Source organism: Xyrauchen texanus, chromosome 12 (genome assembly GCF_025860055.1).
Source record: "Xyrauchen texanus isolate HMW12.3.18 chromosome 12, RBS_HiC_50CHRs, whole genome shotgun sequence".
In the NCBI taxonomy this organism is placed as follows: Eukaryota; Metazoa; Chordata; class Actinopteri; order Cypriniformes; family Catostomidae; genus Xyrauchen; species Xyrauchen texanus.
The window spans coordinates 28,454,954-28,474,817 of NC_068287.1; the positions used below are offsets into that span (position 1 = coordinate 28,454,954).

At 40.2% G+C, this 19,864-nt stretch overlaps 1 protein-coding gene across 3 annotated transcripts in view; it reads left to right on the forward strand.

Annotated features, from left to right (window-relative positions):
• LOC127652545 (serine/threonine-protein kinase SMG1) overlaps positions 1 to 19,864 on the forward strand; it is a 50,728-nt gene that overhangs the window by 11,093 nt on the left and 19,771 nt on the right. Inside the window, exons 16-39 of one of the 3 annotated variants that reach the window (XM_052138724.1) lie at positions 1,286 to 1,404; positions 2,896 to 2,983; positions 3,124 to 3,225; positions 3,338 to 3,493; positions 3,939 to 4,138; positions 5,677 to 5,873; positions 6,061 to 6,222; positions 6,322 to 6,476; positions 7,044 to 7,180; positions 8,590 to 8,791; positions 8,892 to 9,001; positions 9,111 to 9,255; positions 9,346 to 9,505; positions 9,875 to 9,995; positions 10,091 to 10,333; positions 14,975 to 15,244; positions 15,534 to 15,678; positions 15,863 to 16,001; positions 16,477 to 16,698; positions 16,791 to 16,971; positions 17,465 to 17,626; positions 17,785 to 18,005; positions 18,457 to 18,611; positions 18,746 to 18,968. In XM_052138724.1, the coding sequence (XP_051994684.1) occupies positions 1,286 to 1,404; positions 2,896 to 2,983; positions 3,124 to 3,225; positions 3,338 to 3,493; positions 3,939 to 4,138; positions 5,677 to 5,873; positions 6,061 to 6,222; positions 6,322 to 6,476; positions 7,044 to 7,180; positions 8,590 to 8,791; positions 8,892 to 9,001; positions 9,111 to 9,255; positions 9,346 to 9,505; positions 9,875 to 9,995; positions 10,091 to 10,333; positions 14,975 to 15,244; positions 15,534 to 15,678; positions 15,863 to 16,001; positions 16,477 to 16,698; positions 16,791 to 16,971; positions 17,465 to 17,626; positions 17,785 to 18,005; positions 18,457 to 18,611; positions 18,746 to 18,968 (4,015 nt within the window). The remainder of the gene's footprint in view (positions 1 to 1,285; positions 1,405 to 2,895; positions 2,984 to 3,123; positions 3,226 to 3,337; positions 3,494 to 3,938; positions 4,139 to 5,676; positions 5,874 to 6,060; positions 6,223 to 6,321; positions 6,477 to 7,043; positions 7,181 to 8,589; positions 8,792 to 8,891; positions 9,002 to 9,110; positions 9,256 to 9,345; positions 9,506 to 9,874; positions 9,996 to 10,090; positions 10,334 to 14,974; positions 15,245 to 15,533; positions 15,679 to 15,862; positions 16,002 to 16,476; positions 16,699 to 16,790; positions 16,972 to 17,464; positions 17,627 to 17,784; positions 18,006 to 18,456; positions 18,612 to 18,745; positions 18,969 to 19,864) is intronic. The other 2 variants (XM_052138725.1, XM_052138726.1) reach the window with 2 other exon arrangements.

Genomic DNA, 19,864 nt, shown 5'->3' on the forward strand with positions numbered 1-19,864 from the left:
CACACCGCCTTTCTATAATAAGGCTTAATGTGATTGATTAATCTGTACCAGTTGCTCTTTCAGCTGCTATAATCACTTATGCAATGTTGAGTGTAATTATGTCTTTCTGTTAGATTCCTTGTTTGTCTTGTTTGCGTATGGCAAACGGTTTTATGTAATTAAGGGAATATATGCATTTGTCTGGATTAACATGCTGTAAGGTTTAGGGCTGGGCAATTACAGGATATGTAATCAGATATCAATGATGTCTTACAAAGATCCCAATGCTGATTGCAAACAGATGATGATCGACAATATCGGGAAATGGCAAAACCATTGATCTGGGAAGTAGGCAAATATTAAACAGTGGTCAGGGTGTGAAACTAGTACCCGCCACCCGCAAAATGCTACGAGTCAATGCTTGTCTGATTCGCTGTTTGTTCAGATGCATGCAACATAAGCCTGTCATGTGAAACACACGCAGGTCGGCGTGCAGACAGTGGAACAAGCGCATGTAAAGAGTTTTCACTCTTCTTTTTTTTTCTGTTTCATTCGTCTGAAAACTGTTTGCAAGAATTATGTCATCTGTGAGAATGCTGCCAATTATCTCTGATCATCTTGGGAGGTGCTGTGAGTTTAGTTCGCTTTATTTCCATGCGGTTAGCATGTGAACGCATTTGCAGGTTCTGGGATTTATATATTTTTATTAAAGAAACTGACAAATGTGGTTAAATCATAAAGTAATACAAGACACGTTCAGCTTGAACCTAAAATTGAGTTCTATTTTCTTTTGTTTAGGCAGCATCAACTGTTTTGCCAAAACGCAATACAAACACATTCGAACACATTTGGCAGCATTACTTTGGGTACACAAGGGAATTTATTTGGCTTTATTATTATGATTATTATCTTTACATTTATGATTGTTTTTAGTCCTTAATCTGTAGGCTATTAGTAATTTTTCACCTGGTATCCTTGACTGATGTTTGCTTCATGGCAAATGGAGTCATTGAGGTGGTAAATGTTTGTATTTGGGGAGGTGGTTAAATACGATTTTTGATCACTTCGTTATTTTATTACTTTTTAGTTTAGTTTAATTTGAATTTAGACATATCTTTTGTTTGTTTTTCACATTTCAATAAATGAATTACATTTTTACAGCAAAAAAAAATGCACCGACCATCAGGAGGGGGGTTGACGATGTAATCGGATATCACAGTGTTTTTAAGGGGATTATCGATAAAACAATTTGTAAATATCGCCCAGCCCTAGTAAGGTTGTCTGTCTTTTTAACATCCATTTTTAGGAAGCTGTTACTCACTTGGTCCTTTGAGGTGTCTCTGATGATGAAGAAATTTGAAACGTACTCCCCCCTGTTCTTACTCCCATCCTTCAAAAAATTCTGCAAAGGGTTGCTAGTGAATTGTGAGTGAAAATCACTGTTTTTATTAATATTATACATTTGAGTTTATGAAGGCAAAAACATTAAATGGATATATAACCCCAAAATGAAAAGTCTGTTGTCATTTACTCACCTCGATTTCATTCTAAACCCATATGACTTAATTCCATTGAACACCTAAGAAGTTTAGCGGAATGTCTGAGCAGCTCTCTTCTATACAATAGAAGTGAATGGCAACCATGGGCTGTCAAGCTCAAAAAAGTAAAAAAGTGTACTTTAAAGGTATAATCTAGTTTACTCCAAAATGAAAATGATTTCATCATTTACTCACCCTTATGCCATCACATTTGTGTATGGCTTTCATTCTTTTGCTGAACACAGAGTTTTTGGTAAAAAATCTCAGCTCTGTAGGTCCATACAAAAGTGAATGTTGGACAGAACTTGGCTTTAAACTTAAAGTCAAAAAAGCAGGTAAAGGTAGCATAAATGTAATCCATATTACAGTGTTTAAATACATGTCTTCTGAATTAATGTGATAGGTGTGAGTGAGAAACAGATCAAGATGAAAGAAATTTTACTGTAAAGCTCCACTTTCATTTTCACATACTACTTGTTGTTGTTGGTGATTCACATTCTTTGTGCCTATTGCCACCTACCTTGCAGAGAGTAGAATTTATAGTAAAAAGGGTCTTGAATATTTGTCTTTCTCATCTTCATCGCATGTATCGCTTCTAAAGAAATTGATTTAACCACTGGAGTCAAATGGATTACTTTTATGCTGACCTTATATGCTTTTTGAACCTTCACTGTTCTGACCACCATTCACTTGCATTGTGTGGACCTACAGAGATATTTTTCTAAAACTCTTTGATTGTGTTCAGCAGAAGAAAGAATAAATGATGAAATTATAAAATTTTTGGGTGAACTTTCCCTTTAAAAAAAGCATAAAAGACCATTATAATCAAAGTCTCTGAAGTTATATATCTTGAATGTCTTACTTGACAGCTGTCGTCACCATTCCCTGTCATTGTATAAAAAAGAGCAGCTTGAACATTATGCTATAAATAACCTAATTTGTGCTCCATGAAAGAATGCATACCGGACTCGCTTTATATTAGGTGGCCTTAACTACTATGTACTTAACCATTTGATACAATGTACTTATTATATACATACATGTTGTTGCATTGTAATTACATTTACATACATTTAATTACATTTGTAGTTACACTGTTAACTTAAACTCTAACCCAACCTTTACCCCAAAACGTAACTCTAACCTCTAACCTACTCATACCTCAACCTCAGTAGCAGCAAATGTGGGAATTTTGCAGAACATCATGTAGTTACACAGTAAATACACAGTCTTGTATGCATACGTTTTTAACTATGCCTATAAGTATAGTCAGTATTTCAGTGGTATTTTTGTAGCATCATAAGAATAAACAATAAAGAGAATAAATACTCTGTGAAGGGACATTAACATGTGCGGTCCATGTTTTCCTATTTTTAAGCTTTGAATGAGGACCCCACCATATGTCTGCAGGCCTGCAACAGTCTCCAGGTTCTGTCTTCCTCCTTATCCACAGAGCTTCTCCAGAGGTAATTGCGCACATTTTTTTTCCTCTTTTCGACACATCTTCCTGCAGGAACATTTATTAGAGCTGAAAATTGTCTTCCTCTTACTCTTGGGGAGAAGCATCTTGTCTGATCAGCACTGGTTCTGTCCCCTCTCTGTGCAGGTGTGTGGACGTGTGCCGAGTTCAGCTAGTCCACTCTGCAGTCCGAGTGCGGCAGGCCTTCGGGAAATTGCTGAGATCCATTCCTATTCATGTTGCACTTAGGTTAGCCAGGATTATCTCCTATCTGCCTAGAATCCACACAATAGAAACCATGGGAGAAAATGTACGTTCTAGTTATACCTCCATCTGTAGTTGATATTATGGTCATTTTCAGCTTGTCTCCCAGCAGTGCCCATGTTCACTCTGAGATTAAGGAGATCTCTCTGGCCATCCGCCGACACATGAGCAAAGTGCCTAGCAACACCTTCCACCCACAGGACTTCTCTGACCTCATTGGATTTATTCTCTATGGAACTGTCCACCGTGGGGGGTGAGTAGGTGGCCGAGACGTCGGTGTACAGTCACTCTGATTGGCACAGTTCCATTTCTTTATTCTCGCCTTGGTAAAAATAAACACATGTGCATGTGTGTTTTTTTGCTTTTTTATTTGTATTTGAAAATGACATGAAGACTAGCATGCGATTACAGTCTAACCTTTCAAAGTATACTTCATTATTACACAGGCGGTTGATGCATTCACTCTATGACTGCTATGCAATACTGGGCTTTTTCTCTTTAGAGGTTAAGTAGACCTATAAAGATGTTTTTTCTTCTGACTATACATACAGAGTACATTTGGTAAAAAAAAAAAAAAACGGGGGGCTTATGGTTAAATTTTCACTCGCAATTTGTCTGGAACTCTGAGCTGTGTGCAGAATACTTTTTTAGGTGTTCTGGGTTGTTCTAATTTAATTGTTTGGTTATGGGATCTGCAGTAAGGAGCCGTGGTTGGAGAGGCTATACCACAGCTGTCAGCGGCTGGAGAAGAAAGACTCGGCCATGGTGCCTCGTGCCCTTCTAAAAACAGAAGCAGTGCTGTGGCAGTGGGCGGTGTGGGAGGCTGCTCAGTTCACTGTGCTCTCCAAGCTCCGCACCCCTTTGGGGCGAGCCCAGGACACCTTCCAGACCATAGAGGGTTAGTGAGCTGCTGTTTTCAGTATAGGAATTGTGTTTAATACATTTTGGAATTACTCTTATTATCAGAAGAGTTGGAACAAATATGGATAAGTAGTCAGTCAGTGATCTTAAGCTTGATTTCTTAATTTTGTGCTTGGGTTGATAATTTTTCACAGCATCAGTATAGTGTTTGTGAAAATGTTCAGCGCTTGTCTAGCACTGTTGCCCACTATATACATGCATGCATACATACATACATACCGTAATTTCCGGACTATAAGCCGCAACTTTTTTCCCACGCTTTGAACCTCGCGGCTTATACAGTGACGCTGCTTAATATATGGATTTTTCCCGCTTTCAAATTTTATAAAAAAATTAAAAAAACACACTTCATTAGACCAATGAAATTGCCGAACGGGTTAAGGTCAAAACAACGTTTTTGTTTACTGTTTAGATTAAATCGAGCGTTCTCAAACTTCCCATCATTCTGATTACGGTAGTAATTTTGTCACCCTCACCATGGCAAAGACATGGAGAAACGCATATGATGCTGCTTTCAAGTTGAAGGCGATTGATCTGGCTGCTGCACGGGAGCTTGGTCTTAATGAGTCGATGATAAGACGTTGGAAACAGCAGCGTGAGGAATTGACTCAGTGCAAAAAGACAACTAAATCTGAGGCTATTCAACTCCGACACCGAAGGAGATGACTTCAGTGGTTTCAGTGCACAGGACGAGGAAGATAGTGACCAATGACTTTCTTGGTAGGCTACTGTTTACTGCAAATGTTTTATTACAAGCCGTGTGTGGCAGCGGGGGCGTGGTCAAGCGCCCGTCCGGAGAGAAAAGCTGTAAGGGCGCTTACACCTGCGCTAAATTATGTCTAACACCGGTGTCTAATTTCAAGTGCCCTGCTTCACGTGTCCTTCTTGGGAAAACTGTCACACGGGCACCAGTGTGACAGTTTTCAGCAGGGCACTTGACGCTCCAGGTAAGGCTTTTAATGGCCACAGCAATGTTTACAATCAATTTTATAAAGTTTCTCAATTCTTCTATGCGCCAACACTAGACTGACGTGTGTCACTCTCTCAGCTCTGTGGCTGCTGCCTTTTATGCCGCTCTCCCCATGCTTACTGAAATTAGACACCGGTGTTAGACATAATTTAGCTCAGGTGTAAGCGCCTTACCGCTTTTCTCTCCGGATGGGCGCTTGACCACGCCCGCTGCCACACCGTGTTTCGTTAAAGCCTATTTATTTTTGTTACAAGCCGTGATTCGTTAAAGCCTGAGTAAAGTTCATTTGTTTCAATGTACCGGTAGGCACCTGTGGCTTATAGACAAGTGCGGCTTATTTATGTTTAAAATAATATTTTATTTAAAAATCAGTGGGTGCAGCTTATATTCAGGTGCGCTCAATAGTCCGGAAATTACGGTACATACATACATATATACATATATTTCCATTTGTTGGTGATGGATGTGTCTGTAATGATTTTGTCAAGTGTTGGTTGTCTTGAACGGTGAGTATACAATGTAGCAACTATCTTGTGCTGGTGTAGGTATGATCCGCAGTCTGGCGGCTCACAGTTTAAACACGGAGCAGGAGTTGAGCCAGTGGAGTGGAGGAGAGAGTGATGAGGGTCACCATACCAATCAGCTCCGCCTAGCACTGCTACTGCAGTTCCTGGAGAACCTTGAGAAACTCATGTACAACGCTTATGAAGGCTGCGCTAGCGCACTAACTGCACCACCAAAGGTCTGTCCTCCATATGTACGCAGCTAGCCTAGACATTAAAATTGTGAAGTGCCAACTTATCCGTCTCATGGCTTTTTAGGTGCTTGCCATCAACATTACATGTTTTTATCTTCAATGAAATAAGAGGTTATCTAAGAATCTTTCATCACAACTTTGTTTGACATCTCATTCCTCACTCCTTATTTAGGGCATTAGAACGTTTTTTTACACAAACCGACAGACGTGCCAGGACTGGCTCACCAGAATTCGTTTGGCTCTGATGAGGGTAGGCCTTCTCTCTGGTCAACCGGCAGTCACAGTCCGTCACGGCTTTGACCTGTTCACTGAAATCAAAAATAGCAGTGCACAGGTAGGACTTAATTATTCACCGGTGTATCTCTCTTCTCAACATTACATCCATCTACTGCTCCAAACCTATTACTAAATCACCAATGATGTTGATATGTAGGGTCCAGAGATGGAGGTGCCAATCACCATGCTGGTGGATGCATTGTGTGAGCTGCGATGTCCTGAGGCCATACAGGGTCTGGCAGCCTGGAGTCTTGCTAACACTGGCAAGAGCATGTGCTGGCTGGGCTCAGTGGCACTTCAGGCAGAGGGAAAGTAAGTCATTTTTTCTAAAAACAATGAACCCAGTTTTCTTTGCAATTTGTCTAGTTTGTCAAATGTTTTTTTGTTGTTGTTCATGTTCCACCATCGAGAGGAGAGTTGAGTGGGCAGTCAGGATAAGAAAATGCAGTCACTCGAGGCTCGATTCCATTTGTTAATTTAGACCTTGAAAAATAAAAAATAAACATCTTTTGACTATAATATTTTATCTGGTTTGTGAAACAAATTATTACTTGACTCCCCTTAAAGATCTAAATATTTTGTAAAAACTAACAGAAAACAGGTAAAGTATACAATATTCTTTCCAAAAATGTTCTGTCTGGTATTAACTGTTCTCATTCTCTTTAAGAACTCTTCAGTGCAGGGTTTATATTAACACTTTCCCAATACTCTTTCTTTGTGTGTCCGTCATCTTCATTATAGTTGTCTTATGCTGACCAAAAGAGAGTGAATTGAGAATTGCTTTTAGTGGCTGAGAGTGAATGTACCTGGAGACATGAAGCATGTTAGCCATTCATATAATCTTTATCCTTAAGAGAATTTTTGTGTGTTCAAAACCAGATTTGAGAGGGCAGCTTTGGAGTACCAAGAGCATTTGTGTGCCGTCACAGGAATGGACTGCTCCATTAAAGGATTTGATCCCTCCCTACTCAAGCTCACTGGCACCAACACCTCTAGCCCAAAACACACTATGAGCGGTGAGGAGTCTACAAAAATTACACTTAAATAATAATACCTTCTTTGTAATTCAAATGGTGAATTTTTGAAAAGTGTTCACAGTGATAATTTGGCATAATGTAAAATTTGCCAAATTCAAGTCTTATGAAGTGATATAATCACATTGTGGTGAACAGAAGGAAATGTACGTTTTTCACTCACAATTTAATCACTAATAAAGCACAAATATGGTGGCTACGTTGATAACATCAAACCTCAATGGTTCTCGTCATGTCCAGGGTTTTTCTTGGCTCAAAATGAGGCGGAGGTGGTACCATACTGATCATAAAAGTGACGTTAAAAACCTGTAAATGTTGGCTTTGCATTAATACAATCCTAATGACCAGGCAACTTAATACTAGTGTTAGTTTTGTCAGCTGTTTTTTTATTTAGTCTTAGTCCTGTGTCAAATTTTTATCATATCTAGTTATTTTTTTTGGTCAAGTTTTAGTTGACAAAGTTTGGGCATTTGAATGTAGTTTTAGTCAATGAAAACTGTCGAAATTTTTACCATAAGAGTATTATTGATAAGTATTTGTCAATCTAGTCTATCCAAAATCTAATATATATAAATATACACACACATTTTATTGTTGTCATTTTAGTGTTATTTTTCGCATAAGATTGATCTCATCAATGATGCAACTTGTTGCGAGCTGCAGACAGCGGGGGTGGGAGACGAGCGTCTCTGTGTTAGTGCGCATCAGCAGGCAGAACTTTATATCTCTTCCTGTCTCTACTCCCGCTCAGATTTGGTCACTTCCGCGACTGGTTGAACAGCTCTGACCGCACAGAGAATGACAGTTTTGGAGTTTGTGCTTATTTACATATCATGTTCCCGTATTATATGAACTTTAATTAAGGATGAAATAAAGATACATCGCCAAACTGTGATCTGTGTTTCTATCAGACACTCGAGCTGCAGCACTCTTCTCGTCTCGCGTGTCATTTGTTTTATATGATCTCATGTTGCGTTAAATGACATCAAGTGACTATTCAACAATGGAATTTTTTTATTATTATCGCTGGGATTTGCAGTTACAAATGACAATCCACTGAGTGGCAATGGTTATTATTTTCCATGAAGACACTCACCAGAGTTTTGTAGACGGCCCGGGCGGCATGACATTTGACAGAGGTGGCCGCCTAGTAATGATGTCTTTGGGCTAGATGTGTGACAGTTTGATGTTATTGATGTAGCCACCATATTTTATTTAAGCACTTTATTTATAATTAAATTATTTGAGAGTGAATAATGACTTGAATTAGGGTGAGGCAATAAGGAACATGTTCATATATGGGTGAATTCTTTTAATCCCTCGCATAAGGTTTATCTCACTACATTACTATGTGACGTTGACTGTTGCTGATTGTTCTGATTTTTTGATAGGAGATGGAAGAAAGACTGTTATGTTAAAGCCCAGTGAGTGTTCTCCAGAGGTGCTGAGCTTTCTGGCTAATAAGGCGTGTGAGTGTTATGTGGCTTTGAGTGATTGGGAGTCTGTGCAGGAGTGGCAGGTCAGCATGATGAACCTCAAAAAGAACAGCAGTATCTCCAGTGTGAACCTCAAGACAGACTTTAACTACATCAGGTATGCAGCAAACAGTCTGCTTCTGAAGTTCACCTGATTCTAGATGAATTGTGAATTCTTCTTTTGAATGATTGTTTTTGTCAATCTCTTTGTGCTCCAGAGCATTGAGCAGGTTTGAGGAAGGGGATTTTGCAGAGTGTTGTGCTCAGCTGGAGTTGTTGCCTGGGGAGGATTATGGCCTTCTCAACTCTACAACCAAAGACAAGATCGGTATGATCAAAGCCTGTATTAACAATATGTAAACATCTGAATAGCTGAACATGCTGTTATGATCAGTGGTTATTTGATGCAGAATGAATTTGGTCACTGTTGTTGACAGATCTGAAGAGGCTCCTGCCTGCTGTGTTGAGTCCAGACCCCTCAGAGCTTCAAAAAGCCATTGAGGTACAACTGCTCAGAAGTGCTGTGGGAGCCATCACCTCAACCAATCACGAACAGGACCAGAAGGTTCTCGCCTCATCGGAGTAAGTAAATAAGGCCGGTAATGTTTTCCATGTGGGAAGTCATTAGTGTTTGAAGCTAATGGTGGTTGACCTTATTGCCTTGTCTTTCAGCACGCTGGTAAAGTACCTGAAGCAGACTGGTCGCATCTCTCTGGGTCCCCTGCGTCTCTCCACTCTCACCCTGTCTGACTCCCTACCTACTCTCAGCACCCTACAGCTGCACTGTGCCAACTCTCTGGAGAACTCCCTTTGTAATCAACACCCCTCAGAGGTCTGAGTGGCCACATTTATTCACTTGCATTTATCCTTTTGACAGATACTTATTCAAAGTCACTTCACTTTGTGTAGTGAAAAGTAATGGGTTCAGTGTATACATTTTATCAGTATGTTCCTTGAGTATCAAGTCCATGACCAATGACATTATTAGCAACATTCTCTACCAGTTGAGCTACATAAACATTATCCCCACCGATCCCATGAACACTCGCCCACTCGGATCATACCTGCACCTTCATTAACACACTGTGATATAACCATTTGCTCCACAGTTCATTCATCTTTATTAATTTGTACATACAAATAATTAGATGTGCTCTTACTCATTTGAGAAATCTCTATCTGTCTCTTTTGCTATCTGTAGGACTGTCTAATTCCACTTTTCAGTGAAGCCTTGAGCTCTTGCAAGCAGCAGGATGTTCAGCCATGGCTACATGCTCTCCGATACACCGCTTTCCAGCGGCAGCTCTTCCAAAGACTCAAAGGCAAGGTCTCCTTCCTCTATGTACTGTGTATAGTGTGAGTTATATGGTGCGACGGTGTTCTGTAAAGCCTGCATTAACTCTTATATTTCCAACAGGTTCCTCTGCTCCAGTGGATTCTCATCTGATGGAGCTTTGTCTTACGGCAGTGAAGTTTGCTCGTAAGCAAGGTAATATCGCCCTGGCCACACGACTGCTGGGCCAGTGCAGCAAGCCATCAGACGACTCTGAAGGCCAGGACCTGATGCAACGCTTCAAGCAGCTGTCACTAGAAGGCACTGTGGGAGAGAAGTGGGGACCAGAGCTGGAGATTGAGAAGGCTAAAGTTCTGTTTGCTGCTGGTGAGTGAATATAAGTCTTAAAGGTGCACTTAGTGATGTCTTTATAACGTTTTACTCCTAAAGAAATGAAAAATATGTTAAGTCATGTGCATGTGAAGAATCCAGCAATATCAATAGCAAAATAAACGCTGATTTACTTTACATGATTCTGGGCTGTTTCAAGGGGGATGACCTGCTGAATACTAGTGTTATCTTTGTAACCCCAGATTTTTTGGACCCTCACAGAAATAAATTCTCATTATCATGGCTGACAATGAATAGCATGTTTCTAAAATGGCATCAGTAACCAAAAACCTCATGCTTTCGCATGATGCGGCATCCAAGGTATCAATACAAGTCCAAATGACTACCATATCAGCCAGCACAGCATGCAGTTGAAGTCAGAAGTTTACATACACTTAGGTAGAAGTCTTTAAAACTAATTTAACCACTCCATAGATTTTATATTAGCAAACTATAGTTTTGACAAGTCGTTTAGGACATCAACTTTGTGCATGACACAAGTCATTTTTCCAAAACATTTTTACAGATTGTTTCACTTTTAATTGACTATATCACAATTCCAGTGGGTCAGAAGTTTACATCAAGTTATCTTTGCCTTTAAGCAGCTTGGAAAATTTCCGAAAATTATGTCAAGCCTTAAGGCAATTAGCCAATTGGCTTCTGATAGGCTAAATGGAGTCAATTGGAGGTGTACCTGTGGATTTATTTCAAGGCCTACCTTCAAACTTAGTGCCTCTTTGCTTGACATCATGGGAAAATCAATCCATTTCTCCATTTGGAGATAATGGCTCACTCTGTGGTTTTTTTTTGGAATTTATTGGAATTTATTTCGACCTTGGCATTGTGTGCTACTGGGTGAGACCTTTTAGCCAATTTCATGCTGCTGAAAAAGTTATATTTAGGTGTTGATTTGATTGAACAAGGTTGGCAGTAATCAGGCCTGGGTATGTCTAGTCCAGCTGAACCCCATTATGAATGCAGTCTCATAGATTTGGGGATTTAGTAACTAAAGGGGCAAGTACTTTTTCCCATATGCCCAGTTGGTATTGGATAACTTTTTTGCTTCAATAAGCAACATTATTATATAAAACTCATTTTTGTTTTCTCATATTGCCTTTTTGTTTTATGTTAGATTTAGTTAGAAATTTTGAAAGAATTTAGTAGTTACACAAAAACAGAAGAAATCAGGATTGGTGCAAATACTTTTTCACAGACCTGTGTATTGTTACGTATTTTGTTTTCTTTCCTAAGAAGAAAATAAATGCATTTTGATGGAAGTATATTTTGACAGAAATTTCTGCACTTAATCGTGATTTTAAAATATTTAATCGACTGACAACACACATATATACAGTCAGGTCCATAAATATTAGGACATCGACACAATTCTAATCTTTTTGGCTCTATACACCACCACAAAGTGGTGTATAGAGGTCCCTTAAAAAGTGGGAGGCACATATACAAACTGTTGTAATTCCTACACCATTCACCTGATTTGGATGTAAATACCCTCAAATTAAAGCTGCAGTTAAAGCACATCTTGTTTGTTTCATTTCAAATCCATTGTGGTGGTGTATAGAGCCAAAAAGATTAGAATTGTGTCGATATCCCAATATTTATGGACCTGACTGTATATATACAGGTGCTGGTCATATAATTAGAATATCATCAAAAAGTTTATTTATTTCAGTAGTTCCATTCAAAAAATGAAACTTGGATATTATATTCATTCATTACACACAGACTGATATATTTCAAGTGTTTATTTCATTTAATTGTGATTATTAAAACTGACAACTAATGAAAATCCCAAATTCAGTATCTCCGAAAATTAGAATATTACTTAAGACCAATACAAAAAAAGGATTTTTAGAAATGTTGGCCAACTGAAAAGTATGAGCATGTACAGCACTCAATACTTAGTTGGGGCTCCTTTTGCCTGAAATACTGCAGCAATGCGGCGTGGCATGGAGTCGATCAGTCTGTGGCACTGCTCTGGTGTTATGAGAGCCCAGGTTGCTCTGATAGTGGCCTTCATTTCTTCTGCATTGTTGGGTCTGCCGTATCGCATCTTCCTCTTCACAATACCCCATAGATTTTCTATAGGGTTAAGGTCAGGAGAGTTTGCTGGCCAATTAAGAACAGGGATACCATGGTCCTTAAACCAGGTACTGGTAGCTTTGGCACTCTGTGCAGGTGCCAAGTCCTGTTGGAAAATGAAATCTGCATCTCCATAAAGTTGGTCAGCAGCAGGAAGCATGAAGTGCTCTAAAATTTCCTGGTAGACTGCTGTGTTGACCTTGGACCTCAGAAAACACAGCGGACCAACACCAGCTGATGACATGGCACCCCAAACCATCACTGACTGTGGAAACTTAACTCTGGACTTCAAGCAACGTGGATTCTATGCCTCTCTTCCTCCAGACTCTGGGACCTTGATTTCCAAAGGAAATGCAAAATTTACTTTCATCAGAGAACATAACTTTGGACCACTCAGCAGCAGTCCAGTCGAGACGCTTCTGACACTGTGTCTTGTTCAAGAGTGGCTTGACACAAGGAATTGCGACAGCTGAAACCCATGTCTTGCATACGTCTGTGCGTGGTTGTACTTGAAGCACTGACTCCAGCTGCAGTCCACTCTTTGTGAATCTCCCCCACATTTTTGAATGGGTTTTGTTTCACAATCCTCTCCAGAGTGCGGTTATACCTATTGCTTGTACACTTTTTTCTACCACATCTTTTCCTTCCCTTCGCCTCTCTATTAATGTGCTTGGACACAGAGCTCTGTGAACAGCCAGCCTCTTTAGCAATGACCTTTTGTGTCTTGCCCTCCTTGTGCAAGGTGTCAATGGTCGTCTTTTGGACAGCTGTCAAGTCAGCAGTCTTCCCCATGATTGTGTAGCCTACAGAACTAGACTGAGAGACCATTTAAAGGCCTTTGCAGGTGTTTTGAGTTAATTAGCTGATTAGAGTGTGGCACCCCGTTTCTTCAGTATTGAACCTTTTCACAATATTCTAATTTTCTGAGATACTGATTTTGGGGTTTTTCATTAGTTGTCAGTTATAATTATCAAAATTAAAAGGAATGAACACTTGAAATATGTCAGTCTGTTTGTAATGAATGTATACATTATCCAAGTTTCACTTTTTTAATGGAATTACTGAAATAAATCAACTTTTTGATGATATTCTAATTATATGATAGCACCTGTATATGTATATATGTGTGTATATACACTCACCTAAAGGATTATTAGGAACACCTGTTCAATTTCACATTAATGCAATTATCTAATCAACCAATCACATGGCAGTTGCTTCAATGCATTTAGGGGTGTGGTCCTGGTCAAGACAATCTCCTGAACTCCAAACTGAATGTCAGAATGGGAAAGAAAGGTGATTTAAGTAATTTTGAGCGTGGCATGGTTGTTGGTGCCAGACGGGCCGGTCTGAGTATTTCACAATCTGCTCAGTTACTAGGATTTTCATGCACAACCATTTCTAGGGTTTACATAGAATGGTGTGAAAAGGGAAAAGCATCCAGTATGCGGAAGTCCTGTGGGCGAAAATGCCTTGTTGATGCTAGAGGTCAGAGGAGAATGGGCCGACTGATTCAAGCTGATAGAAGAGCAACTTTGCCTGAAATAACCACTCGTTACAACCGAGGTATGCAGCAAAGCATTTGTGAAGCCACAACACGCACAACCTTGAGGCGGATGGGCTACAACAGCAGAAGACCCCACCGGGTACCACTCATCTCCACTACAAATAGGAAAAAGAGGCTACAATTTGCAAGAGCTTACCAAAATTGGACAGTTGAAGACTGGAAAAATGTTGCCTGGTCTGATGAGTCTCGATTTCTGTTGAGACATTCAGATGGTAGAGTCAGGATTTGGCGTAAACAGAATGAGAACATGGATCCATCATGCCTTGTTACCACTGTGCAGGCTGGTGGTGGTGGTGTAATGGTGTGGGGGATGTTTTCTTGGCACACTTTAGGCCCCTTAGTGCCAATTGGGCATCGCTTAAATGCCACGGCCTACCTGAGCATTGTTTCTGACCATGTCCATCCCTTTATGGCCACCATGTACCCATCCTCTGATGGCTACTTCCAGCAGGATAATGCACCATGTCACAAAGCTCGAATCATTTCAAATTGGTTTCTTGAACATGACAATGAGTTCATTGAACTAAAATGGCCCCCACAGTCACCAGATCTCAACCCAATAGAGCATCTTTGGGATGTGGTGGAACGGGAGCTTCGTGCCCTGGATGTGCATCCCACAAATCTCCATCAACTGCAAGATGCTATCCTATCAATATGGGCCAACATTTCCAAAGAATGCTTTCAGCACCCTGTTGAATCAATGCCACGTAGAATTAAGGCAGTTCTGAAGGTGAAAGGGGGTCAAACACAGTATTAGAATGGTGTTCCTAATAATCCTTTAGGTGAGTGTACTTACAGTGTCTGTATATATTTGTCCCCTCTATAGTTGGTCTCAGCCAAATCATTTGGTTGGATTTACTTGTTTAGCTTCTTTTTTTTTTTTTAAGAAACAAATCATAGTCTAAGGCTTATTTGAATGTTTACAGAATATTATTCATGACCATGTGTGAACACTTCCTCACTGTCTTTAGGTCAATCCATATCAGCTATGGAAATGCTGAGCTCCTGTGCACTATCCTACTGTAACTCTGGGAAGTGTGAGAGTGCGGCCTGTCGCTCTGTGCTCACTCTGTGCAAGTGGCTTTTGGCTGACTGGAAGGATTTAACACCACAACTCAAAATAGTGGTGAAGAGGAACTCTGGGTCTACCAGCCTCTCCACCCTCTCCAGAAACATCTCTGGCCTTTTGGAGCTGCCACTAGAGGATCAGGGAATGCCACACATTACTACAGAGACCACAGGTAAAAGAGGCCTAGTCCCTTTAGTCCACCAGCATGTCTTTGTTTTTTATTTAGTTGATTTTTATTTTGTTCAGATTTTATCCTTAACTTAAACTGTGTATAAAGCAAATTGCCTAGCACTGAAAAGTCAGTGTTAGGTGTTTTATTCTGTTGAAAATAAATATGAATAGTAATACAAATAATTTATTTTAAGTGCAACAATGTCAGTACTAGTGGCTTTTAGTGTTGTCTTTGTGTCTCTGTCATGATCTGAAGTGTATTAAACGTTTGTGTTTGTTTTTGTCTACAGTCAGTGTTGGTGTTGGGGAGCCAGACTTTGTCCTAGGGCAGCTGTACCAGCTTTCAACTACCCAGGCTCCTGAAGTGGCAAAATCATGGGCTGCTCTGGCCACCTGGGCGTACAGATGGGGCAGGAAGGTTGTTGACAATGCAAGGTATTTATTCCTCTGATTCATTTAGTCAGCAAAAATGAATTAATTGTTTTGATGTAAAATTAAAGTCGAAGAGGAAACGTACAATTGTTAAGTCAATGTAAACGCAACATTTGAATTTAAAACTGTACAATCCACCATTGTGTTTCTCATAAACTAACTGCTGTTTTATTCTGTGTGCTATTAGCCAAGGAGAGGGGGTCCCTCTGCTCCTTGGTGAGAAGAAAGAAATTGAGGAGTTGCTCCCAGCAGGCACCATTGTTGAGGACAAGGAAACCATTTTCAGCATTTTGGGTCAGGCCATGTGTCGCCCAGCAGGAATTCAGGTCAGAGAGTTTGTAGTTTGATGCAGGTTTTTGCTTTTATTTCCACAAGATTGTTTCATTGCTACATTTTACATCTGACTTAAGTGGGGGGAGAAGGGAGTCTTTTTTTATGGGTTTAGATCAGAGGTTTACAGAGCCCCACCCTAACTATCAGCCAACCAAGCGACTCGCTAGATTATGTTAACACTGAGATAATTTTGGTTAAACATTAATTGACATTATTATAATTATTTTTTAATCATATATTTGATGTTCATTCAAATAGATAGAAATGTCATGAAAATTCTGTAGTACTTTCAAGGATGCCCATGGGTTGAAAACCATTGGTCTAGTTTATTGTTTCTGCATGTCTGTCTCTGTATTGATGGATTATCTGTTGTTGTTTATATTCTGTACCTGCTGGGTTGTGTGTGGGTGTGTTGTCTTGCTGTGTGTGGATGTTTATTTATCTGTATCATATTTTGTCTTCCTGCAGGATGAGGACATGGCTCTGCAGAATGAAGATGATGATGAGGACGATATGGTGGATGTTATTGGCAGACAGCTGCTAAGTGCCTGTCCATGGCTGTCAGAGGTAGAGGAAAGTGTGACTGATGGGCTGATTGGGGTGTGGAGGCGAGTGGTTGATCGGATCTTCAGCCTGTACCGGGTCTCCTGCAGTGCATACTTCACCTTCCTTAAACTCAATGCTGGACAGGTCAGAGAATTATTCCTGGAGAAATTTGTCTAGTAAAAGTGCATGTTTTAAGTCGTTTTTGTGACTTTGGGACATGATGTTCTGATCATCAGATGCCCATTGATGAAGATGATCCCAAGCTTCTCCTGAACAACCAGAGCAGCAAACAGAGCAGCGATGATGTAATTGTCATGGCAACCCTTCGTCTGTTGCGTTTGCTGGTGAAGCACGCTGGGGAGTTGAGAGAGAGTCTGGAGCACGGTCTGGCATCCACCCCCACTGCACCCTGGAGAGGTAAGAACAGGAACATCTGAAACCGTAACAAACACCATTCTCTATAAATCTTAAAAACACATGGAATTTATAACAGCTTGTATAGAAGAAAATATGCTAACATGAAAAATGGCTTGGAAGTACTGCGTTTCGCATTATTTTAGTATGAATGTTTGTTTTCTCACTCTGTTCTCTACAACTAAGCATAGTTGAGCCTGTCTTTCACAAGACCGACCTGATTTTTGGCAAAACTCAATTTTGACTAAATGTGTTATTGCTATGTTTTGCCCATGCATGGCAGTAAATGGTATCCAGTGAATTTAGCCAAATACCAAGGATTGGGGGGATACAAATGTAAAGTTTGAAAAATTGGTCATTGAGCACCACATATTGAATGACCACTTATCTTAGATTCAGGACATTTTCCTCAGCATGATGGTAATTATAGCAATGTTTTTGTCACATGATTGAAGTGTTGTATGTCAGATAGTTGAACTGTCCATTTTCTCTCTAGGTATCATCCCTCAGTTATTCTCTAGGCTGAATCATCCTGAGGCCTACATTCGCCAGAGCATCTGCAGCCTACTGTGTAGGGTGGCCCAAGACTCGCCCCACCTCATCCTCTACCCAGCCATTGTGGGCTCCATCTCTCTCGGGGGAGAGGCTCAGGCTGCAGGTACTTACTGTACTTCCATTCAGTTGTCAGTTAGGGCTTTTGTATTTAGGATGCTGTTATCTAATCCAAAACATTTGGTGCAAATGTTTTAGTTTAAACAAATAGTTTGTTTTAATGACCTAATGTACTGAAAGCTCTTACCTATTCACCCGTGTCAGGTAATAAGCTGCCATCATCCCTGCCTACCCTGCTGGGTAACATGCAGGGAGAGGCTCTTTGTGGAGGAGAGAGTGAGACTGGCAGTGGCCCAACTTCTCAGGAGAGTAGCCGTGGGGAGGAGATGGTGATGTATTCTAGTGAGGACCAAGCAATGATGCAGGACTGCTACAGCAAGATTGTAGACAAGCTGTCTGCTGCCAAACCCACCATGGTGCTACAGGTATTGCAGAATGGACTTTTCTGTCTCTTTAAGCATCCGATTTTGTGATGACTTTGTTTAAGACTGAGAGTAGATAACATTATGAAAAGCGAGGACGGAAAACTGGAATCTTTTGCTGTGCTCATGTCTTTCACAACATCTTGCTTTTAATGTAGCATTTCTGCATTTACTCATTCATCCATATTCTGTGCCAAAACATTTCACTGCATAGTGATTGTCAGTTAGTTGGCTATATGTGCAAAGAGTATGCAAAAATATGTGTATTCTCAACCACATATGGATGTGGTGTGGATCAGGTTTGTAAAAATCAGATAAAATGCATTTTTGCTGTTCCGACTAATAACAACTGAACAAATTTAAGTTGTGTACACTAAAAGTCTGATTTTTGCTGTCCATCTTAAATCCTCAATAAAAAGTTGTTTAATCAGTATGTTGATTCTTGTGTGTGCAGGTGCAGATGTTGGTGGGTGAGCTGAGGAGGGTAACTTTGCTCTGGGATGAGCTCTGGCTGGGAGTCTTGCAGCAGCAACACATGCACGTCTTGCGCAGGATTCAACAGCTGGAGGATGAGGTGAAGAGGGTCCAGAACAACAATACTCTGCGCAAGTGAGTCACAACCCTGCCAGGGGAACCAATACTATGACAAGGCTTATACAAACATCATTGGAGGCCATGAATCATACTTTTCTTCAACAATCATTTCAATTCTCATTCCCTACTTTCGTGTGTTTATTGATTAGAGATGAGAAGGTGGCTATTATGAGAGAGAAACACTCAGCTCTGATGAAGCCTGTGGTTTTTGCACTGGATCACGTTCGCAGCATCACAGCTGCTGCAACAGAGACACCTCATGAGGCATGGTTTCATGAGACATACGGACAGGCCATCCACAATGCACTTGAGAGGCTGAGAAACCCTCTCAATCCAGCCAATCCTGCCAGCAGCTGGGTGCCCTTCAAACAGGTCAGGAAAAGGAGTGTGCAAATCCACATATTTTGAAAATTGACTAATCTGTGGGTTGCTAGAAGAACTAGTTAACTAATCGGTCTGGTTTTAGGTTCACCTGACCCTGCTTGGATGCATTTAGAATTGCTTACATATGACGTTATGTTTTTTGGGGGGATGGGGAGTATTATTAATTTACTTAATGCTTGTGGCGGGACGTTAGAAAAACAGTGCAAGATGGGACTAGGGCTGGGTATTTAGTTCGATACATTTTAGGCACTGACCAAATTGCCTCTAAACAATCGAGTACCGATTAATATTCATCTCGTCAACATCAGTGATAAGCATGAAGCATGCTAGATGTGACCAAATCTAAAAGTGCTGGTGATTGGCTGTGTTTAGTCATCAAGGAAAAACAATAGTATCAGAAAATGGGTTGAGTTCCAGGGCAGAGAAAGAATGTTGTAAGTAACATTGCTAACATTGTTCTAGTTTTTTGCAGAGTTTTTTTTTTTTCCGACCCAAAGTATCATTTAGGAACAGGTATTGAAGTCAAGGTATCGTTATTGATATCGAAAATTTTGGAACGATACCCAGCCCTAGACGTGACAACATCTGTGCATATCTATAGCTTCTTCAGTAATGCTTTAAAAGTACATTTAAAGAAATTTTCATATAGGGGTTTACCATGTAAACTGTTTAACAGCTAAAGCATGCTACTTGAAGCGCCCCCTCTAAATACATTTCAAGTAATAAAAAAAAATAGATTGCCTAGTTGACCTTGCTAATTATCTATTTGGTTGTTGGATGACTAATCAACCTTTGCAACCAGGGTATGATTTTCGCATTTTCGTATGCTATGAAATTAGCATTTTCCATGCGAAGTAACGGGGATGTTTTGCTTGTCTACCCGC